This window comes from Sus scrofa, chromosome 17 (assembly GCF_054392235.1).
Source record: "Sus scrofa isolate SSC_HxYL_T2T_F1_AM1 chromosome 17, Sscrofa_HxYL_maternal_Yorkshire_Landrace_v2.0, whole genome shotgun sequence".
NCBI lineage: Eukaryota > Metazoa > Chordata > Mammalia > Artiodactyla > Suidae > Sus > Sus scrofa.
This window is the reverse complement of record NC_139399.1, coordinates 56,813,529-56,829,277: the sequence shown is the minus strand read 5'-3', so window position 1 is coordinate 56,829,277 and position 15,749 is coordinate 56,813,529. Positions and strand designations below refer to the sequence as shown.

Sequence of the window (15,749 nt, the reverse complement as noted above, 5' to 3'; positions counted from 1 at the left end):
TGTATAGGTATAAAATACTATTTAAATATTATTTAAATTTGCATTTTTAAAAGAGCACTCCTAGTTCTGGGGATGGTTTTGTAGCTATGGTTTTCTTCCTTTTCACCCATTCACCCCCATAAATAAGGAGAGTGCTGAGTGAGGTAACACGGATGGATTTTGAGTCAAGCAGTCTGGGCCGGAGTCTGGGATGGTTTGCTTTCTTACTTGGTGACCTTGAGAGTTTCTCCTCCAACCCCAGCCTGGAAGTGTCCTCCCCTATAAAAGAAGATGCTGATGCTCAGCATCAGAGTTGTCAGGCGATGAAAAGAAAGGGAAAGAACGAACATCTAAGGCTCTGAGTGAGGTGTCCAGAAACACACACCTTTTTCATTCTCAGGACAATCCCATGAAACAGGCAATCTGCCTTTCCTCATTTTAACGATGTGGAAACTGAGGTTCAGAAAGCCAGACCACTTGATCCATCTTGCAACTAGCAGGTAATTCTGAAGCTAGGTTTGATTTTCCTTCTTTTGATGCCTCAATAATGGATGTGAAAGGCTTTTATGCACTAGATGGTACAAGGCTTCAGGGACAACGATGGCAGCAGCAAGCAATATTTATATAGTGTCTTCTTTTGCTCAGTCTGCCGGGGATGGTTAACAATTTATTCAGTCCAGTCTGTCTCCTTGTACTTTTTTTTTTTTTTTGGTCTTTTTTGCCATTTCTTGGGCCGCTCCCGCGGCATATGGAGGTTCCCAGGCTAGGAGTCGAATTGGAGCTGTAGCCACCGGCCTATGCCAGAGCGACAGCAATGTGGGATCCAAGCTACGTCTGTGACCTGCACCACAGCTCATGGCAATGCCAGATCCTTAACCCACTGAGCAAGGGCAGGGATCGAACCCGCAACCTCATGGTTCCTAGTCGGATTCGTTAACTGCTGAGCCACGACAGGAACGCCTCCTTGTGCATTTAGATTCAAAGCTAAACTCCTTGGGTGACCCGGTCCTACCTGGGCTCTGCTCTCCTTTGTGCCCTCTGCCTTTTCCAGGCTCCCTCCTCACTCTGCTCGAGCCACGTTCTCAGTCACTTCATTCATTTTAGTGGCCAAAGGGAAATTCAAAGTAAGGACTACCACTGCTCATTCAGCCAGGCTTCTGGTGATGGATTCCAATTTTTTTGCTGTCACAATCCAAGACAGAATGGACATGCCTCTTCGTGCAATATTAGAATGTTCGTCTAAGTTGGCTACAAGGGGAGGAACTGCTAAGTTAGAGGGTTCACGCATTTGTCATTATAAATGATAGAGATGAAACTGCAAGAATAAGTCTTCAGACTCAAGGCCTTTGCATGTGCCATTTGTTCTCCCTGGCCCGGAATGCACTTCCTTCCCTTCCCTTCTCTTAGGCTAATGCCTTCTCTTCCTTGATTTCTCAGCTTAAGTGTTGCTGCCCCAGAAAAACCTTCCATGACCTAAGTCAGCCCCCATCACTCCCTCCATAGCACCCAGTATTTTTCATGTATCGCATCACAGTTCGTGGGCTTAACATCTGTTCCCTCCTTCAGCTGAGAGCCCCAGGAGGGTGAGGGCTGGGTCTGGCTTGTTCACTGTGGCATCCCCGCACAGGTCACTGCCCGGTGTGAATAGCGGAGGCTTAATAAATACCCACTGGACGAATGAATACTGAAGAAAACAAAATCGAGTTTTTTCACCTCTCCTTCTGTTTGCTGAAGCGGTTGGATCATAACATTCAAACTCATGAGAAAGGGAAGAGAATATGGCAGAGGCACAGCAAAGCCTTCCTTGCGTAAATCAGGGTTGCCCAGATTGTGGTCCATGAAACAGTCACCAGCTCATGATGAGAAAAGGACAGAAATTGAGAAGGAAGTATTTAGAAACGTTCAAAGCAACTTGACATTGCCACGACATCTAAGGTCATAACTCTAGGCTTCTATATTGTATGAGTTTGTTTTTAGTTTCATTTTTCGAGTCATTATTTTTTAAAGTTAATTACTTTTTTTTTTTAACTGAAAGGATTCAGAGATTGAAGGAGTACAGATGGATATTCAGGGAAAAATAAATCTCAAAAGAAGGACACTGAAAATTAATGATCTAAGCCTCTGGCTTAAGTTAGAAAAATAATAAACACCAAAGATGGCAGGAAAGAGACTACACGAACAGAAATCAAGAGAGTAGACAACAAAGTGACAGGAACACCCAAAAAAGTTGGTTCTTTGACAAAAATTAATGAAAATAAAGTTTAACAATTAATAAAAAATCTCTAGCAAGATTGATCATTAAAGAAGACCACTCAGGCAAACAATATTTGGAAGAAAAAGGGCAATATAACCGTAGATAGAGCAGCAGAGATCACAAGGGTGAGGAAAGCATTAAGAACAAATTTATGACACTAAATTTGGAAACGCAGACAAGATGGATCTCATTTTTCTAGCCATGATTTTGACTGCATTTTACCAAAGCGTCAGTCCATGATGAATTAGAATTGAAAAGCAAAAAACCAAAAACTGGTCTTTTACCCCAGGTGCGAAGCACTGCTCTAAGAGATTGAGTTCAAAGGAAATCTGGTGCTTGTCTGATCTGAGGATAGGCTGGCAGCCTCAGCTCTCCTGCCCTCTAAGCGTTTCCCGTTGCATATCTTCATGGCAAAGAGAACGAGGCCCCCATACAATGCTCAGGACCTACCTAGAGGTTCAGCTCTCTTCAGCTCATGGGAGGATGGAGGGAGCAAGTGCACTTCGGAGAGGCTGCCAGCAACAGAGATGAGCTGGGCATTCATTCATTCATTTATTCCACAAACATGCAAAATAACATTCGACACCAGGGGTCAGCTAACTATGGCCTGTGGTCCAAATGTGATCTTCTGCCTCTTTTAAAACAAAGCTTTGTTGAAACACAGTTACTATGGGTACAGTTCCAGACCACCACGATAAATCAAATATCAAAATAAAGCAAGTCACATGAATTTTCTGGTGTCCCAGTGCATGTAACAGTTATGTTGACATGATACTGTATGTTGTCAACTAAGTTTGTGTAATACTGATGTCATTTCAACAGTCTTCACAGCATCTTCACCAAGAATAGATCTTATTTCAAGAAGCTACTTTCTTCTTTTTTAAATTGCTCCTTTTGTTACTCTTTTCAGGAACTCCCCTAAACCTATTTTAGTTCCTTTTTTTTAAACACACACACACACACACACACACACACACAAGTGGCTTGATGTGGGATCTCAGTTCCCAGGCCAGGAAGTAAACCACAGCTGCAAAAGCACCGAGTCCTAGCCACCAGGGAACTCCTTCAAGAAACCACTTTCTTTGTTTATCCATAAGAAGCAACTCCTCATCCGTTTATCAAGGTTTGCAGAAATTCAGACCCATCTTCGGGTCCCAGTTCCAATGCTAATTCTTTTGCTGTTTCCACCACATCTGAAGCTACCTCTTCTACTAAAGTCTTGAGCCTCTCAAAGTCATCCATTAGCCTTGGAACCAAATTCTTCCAAACTCTTATTAATGTTGATATTTTGACTTCTTTCTAGGAACCACCATCTAGAATGGTGAATCTTTTCCAGAAGGGTTTCAATTCACTTTGCCCAGATCAGAGGAATCACTACCCAAAACAACTGTAGTTTTATAAAATGTATTTCTTTTTTTCTTTTCTTATGGCCATGCCCACAGCATATGGAAGTTCCCTGGGCCAGGGATTGAATTTAAGCTGCAGCTGCAACCTAGGCAAACTGCAGCAATGCCCAGATCCTTTAACCCACTGTGTTGGTCCAGGGAACAAATCCGTAACTCTGCAGCAATCTAAGCTGCTGCAGTTGGGTTCTTAACCCACTGCACCACAAAAGGAATCCCAAAAATGTATTTCTTTTTTTTTTTTTGTCTTTTTAGGGCCACACCCACGGCATATGGAGGTTCCCAGGCTAGGGGTTGAAGCGGAGCTATAGTTGCCAGCCTACACCACAGCCACAGCATGAGGGATCTGAGCCTCGTCTGTGACCTACACCACAGCTCATGGCAATGCCAGATCCTTAACCCACTGAGCAAGGCCAGGGATCGAACCTGCATCCTCTTGGATGCTAATCAGATTCATTTCCGCTGAGCCACGACAGGAACTCCAAAAAATGTTCTTCTTGAATAATAAGATTTGCGAGCTGAAATTACTCCTTGATCCATGGGCTGCAGAATGGATGTTGTGTCACAGGCATGAAAACAACATTCATCCCTTTGTCCATCTCCATCTGAGCTCTTGGGTGACCAGCTGCATTACCAATGAGAAGTCGTATTTTTGGAGTTCCCCTTGTGGCTTGGATTAACAACGTAACTAGTATCCATGAGCATGTGGGCTCGATGCCTGGCCTCACTCAGTGGGTTAAGGATCTGGTGTTGCTGTGAGCTGTGGTGTAGGTCACAGATGAGGCTGGGATATCTCACCGCTGAGGCTGTGGTATAGGCTGGCAGCTGCAGCTCCAATTCGACCCCTAACCTGGGAACCTCCATATGCTGCAGGAGCGGCCCTAAAAGCAGAAAAAAAAAAAAAGAAGAAGAGGAATCTTTTTTTTCTGGGCAGTAAGTCTCAACAGTGGGTTTAAAATATTCAGTAGATGATGTTATAAATGGGTGTGCTGTCTTCCAGGCTTTGTTCCAGTTATAGAGCACAGGCAAAGTAGATTTAGCATAATTCTTAGGGACCCTAGGATTTTCAGAATGGCGAATGAACACTGGTTTCAACTTAAAGTCACCAGCTGCATTAGCCTCTAACACGTGAGTCAGCCTGTCTGTTGATGCTCTGAAGCCAGGCATTGACTTCTCTCTAGCTTTGAAAGTCCTAGATGGCATTTTCTCACAGAAGGCTGTTCCATCTACATCAATAACCTGCCGTCCAGTGTAGCCACCGTCGTGAATGATCTGAGCTAGACCTTCGGGAAAACTTGCTGCAGCTTCTCCACCAGCACTTGCTGCTTCATGTTATGAAGGCGGCTTCTTTCCTTAACCTCATGAACCAACCTCACTGAGCTCCAAACTTTTCTTCTGCAGCTTCCTCACCTCTCCCAGCCTTCAAAGAATTGAAAGAGAGTTAGGATCTCGCTGTGGATTAGGCTTTGGCTCAGGGGAATGTTGAGGCTGCTTTGATCTTCTATCCAGACCACCCAAACTTCCTCCTTATCAGCAAGAAGGCTGTGTCACTTTCCTATCATTTATGTCTTCACTGTGTAGCACTTTTAAATTGCCTTCAAAACGTTTCCCTGGAGTTCCTCTTGCAGCTCAGTGCTAACAAACCCAACTAGGATCCATGAGGATGCGGGTTGACTCCGGGCTTTGCTCAGTGAGTTAAGGGTCCGGTGTTGCCATGAGCTGTGGTGTAGGTCAAAGATGCAGCTTGGATCCCATGTTGCTGTGGCTGTGGTGTAGACCAGCAGTTGTAGCTCCAATTGGACCCCTAGCTTGGGAACTTCCATATGCCTTGGGTATGGCCCTAAAAAGCAACAAACAAACAAACATGTTCTCCATTGCTTTCCCAACTTGTGTTTGGTGCAAGAGGCCTAGCTTTCAGCCTGTCTTGGCGTTCCCCATTTCTAGCTTTTTAGGAAAATATGAAGTGGGATTCACACGACTCTTTTTTTTTTTTTTTTCATTTAAACACTTAGAGGCCATTGCAGGGTGATTACCTGGCCTACTTTCATAGTGTCGTGTCTCAGGGAACAGGGAGGCCCAAGGACAGGGAGAAAGATGGGGAAACAGCCAGTTGGTGGGGCCGTCAGAACACATCACATTTGTGGATTAAGTTTGCTGTCTTCCTGGTGCCCCAAAATAATTACAATAGTAACACCAAAGACCACAGATCACAGGTCACCATAACAAATATACTAATAACAAAAAAGTTCAAAATATTGTGAGCATTTTGCCAAAATGTGACGCGAGGTGAGCAAATGCTGTTGTAAAAATGGCGCCGACAGACTTGCCGGAAGCAGGGTTGCCATGAACCTTCGATTGGAAAAAAAATGCAGTATCTGCGAAGCATGATAAAGTGCAATAAAATGTGGCCTGTCTGTACACCCGTTTGCTGATGTATTATCTGTGGCTGCTTTCAAGATAGAGGGTAGAGCTGAGTAGTTTTGACAGACCCCGTATGGCCTGCAAAGCCCAAAATATTTATTATCAGGCTCTTTACAGAAAAAGTTTGCCAATTTCTATTCTACATGAAGAAATGCAGGGTAATGATAATCAGCAAATCCAGGCGTGTGGGGATCTGACAAGGAAGGGAGGTAACCCTCCTTGATTTTTATGTTGAGTGGTCAATTCTTGGGTATTTGTATTGCTACTCTTTATGCTTTTGCTTAAGTCTTAAATATTGCATAATAAATTGAGAAAAAATACTCCCTACTCCCCGACCTCCTTGCCTCTAAGTTTGCTCAACTGTGTTATTTCCCTGCAGCTATTTAAACAAAGATAGTAATGCTACTTGCCAAGGAGCAAGGAGAAAAGTTTCCTAACAAGATTCAACAAGGTTTGTCCAGACAGTGAGCAAACACTGCTTGCTCGGGCACAGGCATGATGCGAAGGGAAAGGGCTTCTCACCACACCTGTCATTCCTCAGTGACACGGACATTCTGGGTGTGGATGGCAGCCTGGCTCCTACTGTATTGATTGAACATTTCCCTTGGGCCAGCCCTGTGTGTGCTCAGCGTTTTATACAGATCAGGAGTTGACACATTATGCGCCATTCGCCAAGTCTAGCCCACGGCCTGTTTGTGTAAATAAAGTTTTATTAGAACACAGACACACCTATTGGTTTACTTATTGTCTGGCTGCTCTCATGCCCCAATGGCAGTGCTGAGTGGTTGTGACAGAGGCTGTATGGCCCAGAAAGCTGAAAATATGTATGATCTGCCCTTTTATAGAAAAAGGTAGCTGATCCCTGATGTAAGTGATTTCAGCGTAGATGATTCAATGTAGATGGATGCAACAACGGCTGGGAAGCCAGACTTGGTATTGCTCCATTGTGTGAAGGAGGGAATGTGCCCACGGTCTTGAGACCAGCAAGGGGCAGAGGTGGGGTGTGAACCTGGGACATGTGATCTCACTGCTCGGGCTGTACTGTCCGGGAACAGACCCTCTGAAAGTAACCGAGACTTGAAAATGACTTTGAACCAAATTAATTTCCACCTGATGCCATGTTTTGTCTGGGAGCAGGGCTCGTTTTCTCTTTTATGCTGAAAAATAATCTGGCTTCATTTTTCTTGGCTGTCAGCCAGGCGGGGTAACTTACGGGTGATTTTATCACAAATCTTCTGGCACAGGAGCTACAGAAGTTAGAAGAGATGCCCACACCACTTGGCTGAGGTCTGTCAGAGGTAATCCCCCAAGATTTATGGACTGCACGTCAGGCAGGGGAGCTCAGTGGTGAGCAGCTTGGACTCCAGACCCAGCCTGACTGGGTAGAATTCCACCTCTGCCACCGGCCAGCCGGGGGAACTTGGGCGAGTTATTTCTCCTCTTTTTAGCTTATCTATCCCTTGGATAGATTGACTTCCTCGGAGAGTTCAGTTGGGGTTGAAAAGAATGAGTGGACGCAGAGCACCGAGAAATGTGGGTGGCAGCATCTCAAAGATGCAGCATCTCCATGACGGTGACTGCGGCCAACGTGTGATCTGGTGTCCCATGACCTGTCCCTCCTAACTCCACAAATGCCCCTGAATATGTCTACTTCTGTCTGTCCACTGCCCCCCAGCCCCCCACTATCACTCCACCCACACCAGGCTTTATCAGTCTTCCAGCTTGCCTTCCTCTTTCTCCTCTTGCTTCCCTCTCATCCAGCCTCCCGACAAAGTGATCTTTTTAAAAACCCAGACTGTATCAGATCGCCCTCTGTTTATAAGCCTGCCAGTAAGACCCTGCCTCCCTTGGAATAAAACCCTTCCAGGCACTAGGGCTCTGCTCACCTCATCTGGATACTGTGTTCCAGCCACTGTGCTGCTTGGATCTACCAAATCTGTGTCAGCTCCAGGCCTTCCCAGGGGTGGTCCCTCTACCTGGCCATCTCTCAGTTCTCAGCTGAATCAGCTCATCTAAAGGGCCTTCCCTAATGCTGGAACCTAAATGAAATCTTGCTTGCTCTGTTCCCTCTCATAACCATCTTGTCTTCGTTTGTATCATGCATCCTAACTTGAAATGACACCTACAATTTTTTCTTTTTCTTTTTACGGCCACACCTACAGCATATGGAAGTTCCCAGGCTAGGGGTTGAATTGAGCTGCTGCTGCTGGCCTACACCACAGCCACAGCCACACCAGATCCAAGCCACATCTGTGACCTACACCGCAGCTCGTGGCAATGCCAGGGCTTAACCCACTGAGCGAGGCCAGGGATCGAACCCCACATCCTCGTGGACACTATGTTGGGTTCCTAACCCACTGAGCCACAATGGGAACTCCCAGACACCTACAATTTTTAAAAGTGTGTTTAATTTTTTTCTCCCTCTAGGCCAGGGGTCGCAACTTCAAATGTCCTGAGGGGACAGGCAGCTAGTTCAAATGAGTAACGTGGGCTCAGGGAGGACCGTGGTGGACACAGGCTAACAGGGTCCACCCTTCTCAGAGCCACCTACTCCTGACACAAAAAATGTGGGCCCAGTGCTGCTCAACAATCTGTTATTATTTTTTAAAAAAGACATTAAAAATATGAATCTCTATGTAAACATTTCCCATTTAAAAATTGGCAATTAATTTTTAAAAGGTCAAGTATATTTTACAGGATTAAAAAAAAAACATCCAAGGGCCACATTATCTGTTGGCCTTCACTTCTCAGCCTGTTTTAGACTGTAAGCTCCACAAACACAGGGCCGATTCTGCTTGTTGACCACTGTATGCCCAGCACGTGGCCAGTGCTGAACGAATGAATGAACAAAAGAACAGGGCAGAGGGAGGGAGGAGGAGAGGGAGGAAACCAAGTCAAGGTTCAGTCTCTGCCCTCAGACTGTACCACTGAGTTGGGAAGAGGAGATGATTGGATTAATTAAACAGTTGAAGAAGCTGAGGTGTGGAGAAGCCAGAGGCAGCCAGGTCTGGAAGGAAGGTCTCTTGCCTGCCGTTCTTGCTCCTTCATCTCCTCCTTTTTTTTTTTTTTTTTGGCTAAAAAGGCCAAAAAAATTAGTGCTGCACCCATGGCATATAGGACTTCCCAGGCTAGGGATCACACTGGAGCTGCAGCTGCTGGCTTATGCCACCGACACAGCAACGCCAGATCCGAGCCACATCTTCGACCTACCCACAGCTCACCACAACGCCAGATCCTCAACCCACTGAACGAGGCCAGGGATCAAACCCGCATCCTCGTGGATGCTAGTTGGGTTCTTTCCCCTGCGCCACAACGGGAACTCTCTAACCTTGTTCCTTCTGCTGGATATTGTGGGTCTACGCGGATGTCTGTCTTCCTGCCTGACCTCTCCTCCTTTGGGGACCACCCCTTCCTCTTGGGTGAGCCTGACTTGACGTCTGGTTCCATGGGTGGACATGTGGCCAAATGTGGCCATTCAGAGAATTCCATCTTTCTGCCCCAGTGTTGGGGTCAGGGATGGCCATGGGAGTCCCGTTAGAGAAATCTCGGGGACTGTGCGGGACATCCTGGACAGGAGAGCTTCTCTTTTTGGGAAGCCCGGGATGGCTTGAGCTGCCTCTGGCACCACAATGGAGAGTGTGCCTCAGATAGAAGCCCACACAAAGGGAAGCAGAGAAGGCAATTCCTCATAGTATCCCTTGATTACCTGGATGCAACCCTGCCTGGAGCTATTACTCTAAGATTTCTCAGTTATGTTTGCAATAAACATCTTTATTTCCTCAAGCTAATTTTGCATGGGATTTTTGTCATGTGCTACCAAGAGGGCTTTGGTGGATACATCAATTAAGGTGGGAAGAAACAACATGGATAAAAGCCACAGAGAGGGTGATGGTTAGTTCTATGTGTCCATATGGGCTACAAGGTGCTCATATATTTCATTACACATTATACTGGGCATGTCGGTGAGGGTGTTTCCGGAGGAGATTAATGTGAATCAGTGGACGGAGTAAGGCAGATGGCCTCCCCGGTGTGGCTGGGCTCCATCCCCTCAGCTGAAAACTTGAATAGAACAACAGGCTGAGTAAGCACGAACTCCTGCCTGAGTGCTAAGCTAGGACACTGGTCTTTTCCGGTCTTCAGACTTGAACAAAAGATCAGCTCTCCTTGGGTCTGGGCCTGCCGGCTTTTGGACTAGAACCGACACGATCAGCCCTCCCAGTGCTCAGGCCTTCAGACTCAACTGGAATGACAGCAGGGACTCTCTGGGCCTTCGGCTGGCCAGCTGCAGATCTTGGGTCTCGGCTTCCATAATCGAGTGAGCCTGTTTTTATGACAAATTTCTCTCTCTGTCTCTCTGTCTCTATCTATCGATCTCAGCTCCATCCCATTGGTTCTGTTTCTCTGGAGAACCCCAACAACTGCAGACAGGGACAGGTGAAGAGTGGATGGGAAGCCTGGCTCACAGAGTCTCCAGGTCGTAGCAGTAAAGTCTTGACAGTCAAGGTCTGTATGTCTCTTGTTTTTGCCTTTCCAGCATCCGTTTCTCCTTCTTCTGATACTGCCCCTGTGTTTTCCTTTAAGAGAACCATCCCTCCCTCATATACAATCAAAATGCTTTGTCCTCCTTATCTCCCTCGCCCCCACCTCCTTGCTTGCACCAAGCATTCTCACATGACCCAATTTGGGCCAATGAGGGTCAATTTTGGATTCTGGTGGAATCATTGGGAAAGATGAACTCTTCTTCCACTAAGTGCTGAGCTAAAAGGATGCAAACCCAGAGTTGACATGTACCGCCTTTGCTGCCACATGGGAAGAAGCCATGTGGAAGTAAAGACAACTCACAAGAAAACATCTGGAGATGGAGTGAGACATCTTCCTCCTGACATCATTTGAGCACCTGGATCCAGCCATACCTGATATCAACAGTAGCCCCAAATTTACCAGTATGTGAATCATTAAATTTCCACTTTCCCTAAGCCAGCTTGGGTTAAGTTTCTTACTCTTGCAAACAAAAGAGGCCTTGATATAGACTCTAGGATGTGAACTATATTTTATGTGTCTATCCTTTTCCTTTATCTCCCATTCAAAATTAGGCTGGCTGCATTTAATATTCTACATTTCACTGAAACCATAGCTCAGAACAAAGACCACGGTGTTGGGGATCCTGGGGAAAGGCAAGGGCTTGGTCAGGTACTCACTGTAAGAAGGGATTCCATAGGCTTGTCCTGGAGGTGGGTAAGTTGTATAGGGGGTGGCCTGCTGGATGCCCGCACTGTACTGTGTCTGGCCGTAGGCTGCCATGGCCGTGGGAGGCTGGCTGGGCAGGACGCGTGGGCACGGTCTGCGTGGAAGGAGAGAAGATGAAATCTCCAAGCCCAACCCAGCACCCCTCCCTTCTTCTGGTATCATCACTATTTTCCTTTGGGTATTTACTCTTTCCAGGGGACAGACAACCTACATGTTCCTCAACTCCTATCTCATTTTCCTTTCCCAGGCGCCAGGAAGATTGCACCTCCCATCTTTCTTGCAGTCAGATTCAACCATGTGATTGGGTTCCGCCCAGTAGAAGCCACTTGCAGGTTTGGCCAATAAAACCGTCCCCCGAGACCCTCCTACCCTCTCTTCTCTTTTGGCAGCAGCGTGCAGGGTACAAGTTGAGAGGGCAGAGTCAGTATGGTTATATCCTGGATCCCTGAGACAGCCTGTGGAGGGGAGGGCCCTGGAGTTTCATGTGATCCACACCGGACTCGATATAAGAAACAAACCTTTGTTGTGTTAGGCCACGAGGACCAGGGCTTACTGACTACTGCACCATAGCCTATCCCACTGTGACTATCTATCCTAATTTAGACCTTTTCCCAAGTGATTATAGCTTTGACAGGCTTGTCAGTCAAGATGCCCTGCTCCTGGCAAGGGGTGGGCCCATCATCTTCTAATCAGACTCTGATTGGGGAATTTAAATCCTGAGCTGAACAAATCATTCCAACAGCCACATTCTGAGGAGACTGTTGTTCAATTTCTTGCTCTTGCTTGGATCCCAGAAGCTGTCCTAGTCTTGGTCTTTCTTGAGGCCTAATTGTTCCATTTCTGCTTATACTGTGAGCTACTCCAGATCTTCCAAAAAAAAAAAAAAACCAAAAAAAAAAAAAAATCCTTTGGAGCTTGGTCTATTTCTGTTAATTGCAACCAAAGAACGCCAATGGATTCCTTGCTCCATGATGAATAATGGGCTCCAGGAAGGGCTAGGATTTAAAGGGCCACTCACCTAAGATATCTGCAACGTAATGATAACTAGTAATTAGTATGCTCTGACCATGGGCTAGGAACTGTGTCACACAGACCTGATGTGTGCATTAAATCTGGGGGTAAAGCTCTTATAAGTCCCATTTTATTTTATTTTATTTGGGCTATGCCTGAGGCATGTGGAAATTTCCAGGCCAGAGACTGAACCTGAGCCACAGTAGTGACAATGCCGAATACTTACGAGGCCGCCAGGGAACTCCATAACTCCCATTTTAGAGAAGAGAAAGCTGAAGCTCAGAGACCAGAAATCAGAGCTAGAAAGTAGGAAGTCTGATCCCAGAGCCCACACTTGGAACCACGAAGCTTTGCTGCTTCCCACTGACATGCTAGGACTGGCTCAGTCCTACAGGCAGCAACAGACTAAGTCAAGGTGGGTCGTCCTAACAGGAAGCGGGCAAGATGGTGAACCCACAGATATAATGTCTTTGGCTGGTGCAGGATTTTCTTTTTTCTTTTTCTGTTTTTTAGGGCCGCCCTGTGGCATATGGCGGTTCCCAGGCTACGGGTCGATTTGGAGCTGCAGCTGCCTGCCTATGCCACAGCCACTGCCACACCAGATCCAAGCTGTGTCTGGTGCCTACACCACAGCTCATAGCAACGCCGGATCCTTAATCTCCTGAGTCAGGCCAGGGACGGAACTGGCATCCTCATGGATCCTAGTCTGGTTTGTTACCACTGAGCCACAATGGGAGCTCCACGGTTTTTTGCTTAATTTGAAATTGCCAATGTTTTAAAACCAGGATACACACACACACACACACACACACACACACACACACCCCTTCTTTCCCCCTTCTCTTGCAAAGCAGACGCTCTGACAATCTGGGTCTGTACTCCTATGTGCTGCCATCAGCTGGATTCGAGCACTGGCCACCTCTTTAGATGCTCACGTTGCGTCTCTAGCAGTGCCTCCTGGGCCTACTCACTGTGTGATGAGAACAGCTAACAATGATTGCGCCTATGATGTGCCAGGCACTGTCCCCATTGCTGAGTGTGGACTGGCTCATTGAAACCTCGTGGCAAGTGTGACAACCCTCGGAGGGAGTTTCCCTTAGCACCCCATTTTACAGAGAAGCAAACTGAGGCAGAGAGAGACCAAAGCACACAGCTGATACATGGTCGAAACCCCGGCTCCGGAGGCCACACCCTTACGCACTGCAACAGGCCACCCTGGTCCTTTAGGTCACTAAAGGTCTGTGCAACTTGACAAACTATTGCTAATTCTTCTGATGACCTGTTTATCAGACAATGGTAATGAGCTTCCTATACCTGCGTCGGATTCCATTTTGATTACATCACTTTAGTAAAAGCTTGTCTCCAGAATTCCTCCTACTTAGGAAACCTGGTGGCAGGTGAGAGACAGAGGAAAAAGGTCACCGAATTATAAAAAGATGCTCTTAGGTCCTCTTTCTTTTTGATGACTGCTGTGCGGAAGGGCCGGAAACTTGTTCCAAGATGCCTAAGAAACTCCTTTGCGCTGAAGACGCCAGAACCAAGACTAGAAGATGCCTGCCCTGTGAGGTGCCTGGAAATGCATCCAGCGTGTTGGGACTTAGTGCTTTGCACAGAACCTTAGCTGAAAACATTGCCAGTTTACACCTGTCCTTGGAAGGAGAGGGTGGAAATCCGAGACGATCAACTCCTGCTTCCCATCAAAACCCCACGTGAACTGCTCAGCTTAAACCGGGGCTCAAATGAAAAGCCAGAAAGAGAGGGTAGCGGGGCTCCCTAACCCCGAGGCCATAAAACACGGCGGGGAAATTTAACAGGCCTCAGTTGCTACTGACAACCCCAAAACATCTTCTGCAGGGAAAGGAAGGCTGAGAAAGAAGGTTCCTTATAAACAACTTCTCTGGTGTTGTCCAGGGAGAAGCATGTCTAGAGACGGAGGAGCTGAGCAACCACACCAAAGGCCATGCTGCCCGTCCAGCCAGGCCAAACCCGGGGCTTCTCATACTGTGGGGTGCAGACACGCAGCTGCCTGAGGACCCAGGGTAAGCCTGGTCCCTCACCCGGCTCCCTCTACCCGTGTGCACACCTATGGGGCAGCATTTATACCCCTGGTCTGGCTCCCCATGAGACTGGAAGCTCTCCGAGGGCAGGGACCGTGTCTCATGCTTCTTGAGAGTCTCTGGTGCTCCTGTAGGATTTGGTACCGAGGAGCATTGGGTGAAAGTTGGCGCAGGAAGAAGGAAGGAAAGAGGAAGAGGAGAAGGATAGAGGGAGGTAGAGAAAGATGGGGCGGGAGGAAGGAAGAGAGAGAGAGGAAGGAAAGGAAGGAGGGCAAAAAAGAGAGGGAGAGAGAGAAGCAGGAAGGGGGAGAGGCGTTGAACACGTCTTTGCAGAAGAAAGGACCGGAAGGAAGGCAAGAGATGGCTGAAAACAGAAGAAAGCGACAGCCCTCACTCCCAGAACAGTGGTCCGGACCCCATTCCCAGAGCTCTGTCTGTGGGACAGGCCCCCTGATGGTTCCCCTTTTCCAGATGGAGAGACTAAGGCCCGAGGAGGTGGGGTCTTTTGCCCAAGGTCACTCCACCAGGAAGAGCAGCGCTGGGATTCCTCTCCAGAGCCTCTGCCCACCAAGAAAGAGAAAGGGAGAGAGGGGGAGACGGAGATACACAAGGGCACTCACCTTGCAAAGAGAGGGGACACACTCGGAGCGGCCGATGTGCTGATGCCTAGAGGGGAAAAAGAAACAGCTGTCAGAGTGACATTCCACAGACACCGTGACTTCAGATGCCAGGATGAGTGGGAAGAAACGCAGAAAGAGCAGCTGCCAGGGACTTTCTCCACGACGGAAGCTTATCCGAGGCACCCCTGCAGCACTCGCCTCCGTGAAAACCTTTCCTGGGTGTGCTCTGTCTCCAGATACTAATTGCAGGACTATGTATAAAGAATCTATAGTATCACGAAACATCGGAGTGGAATCCACCCCCCACCCCCATTGTATAGATGAGAAACTGAGGCCCGGGAGACAGCGAGAGCTTGAGCCAGGTCACACTGGGACCTGAACCTGGTTTCTTGACTCCTAAGCTGGAGCCATGTCTACTCCTGGACAGAGAACCGCTTCCTTTCCTGGCTCCAAGGTAACCCAGGAACCGCAGAAGGCAGACACTGGTTTGGGTTTGATTATCCAACATCCACGTTCCTTGCTGTTCCTCGCCTCCCACCCCTGTGTCAGTCCATGGGGTCCGGGTGGCGCTGGCCACACCACTTAGCGGGAGGCACATCTTGGATTATCTCTGGGGCTCCAGCTAGAGTGTGGGGCAGGGAGGGGGCGGAGGCCTGGGGTCCTGACACAGGTGCGTTTCACTGCATCCCTGGCACTCGGCCTCCAACCATGGTTGGAGACAATTATCAGGAGGTGACAAAAAGGTGACAGAATTTTG

The 15,749-nt window shown here is 47.5% G+C and overlaps 1 protein-coding gene across 9 annotated transcripts in view; it reads right to left on the bottom strand.

Moving 5' to 3' along the window:
• EYA2 (EYA transcriptional coactivator and phosphatase 2) overlaps nucleotides 1-15,749 on the bottom strand; it is a 315,037-nt gene that overhangs the window by 160,796 nt on the left and 138,492 nt on the right. For all 9 annotated transcript variants that reach the window (XR_014832539.1, XR_014832538.1, XR_014832537.1 and 6 more), the window contains 2 exons: nucleotides 14,993-15,038; nucleotides 11,256-11,398 (listed from right to left, as the gene is read on the bottom strand). Coding sequence is in view for 5 of the 9 variants with exons in the window: in XM_021077395.2 (XP_020933054.2) it covers nucleotides 11,256-11,398; nucleotides 14,993-15,038 (189 nt within the window). In the remaining 4 variants the exon portion in view is untranslated. The remainder of the gene's footprint in view (nucleotides 1-11,255; nucleotides 11,399-14,992; nucleotides 15,039-15,749) is intronic.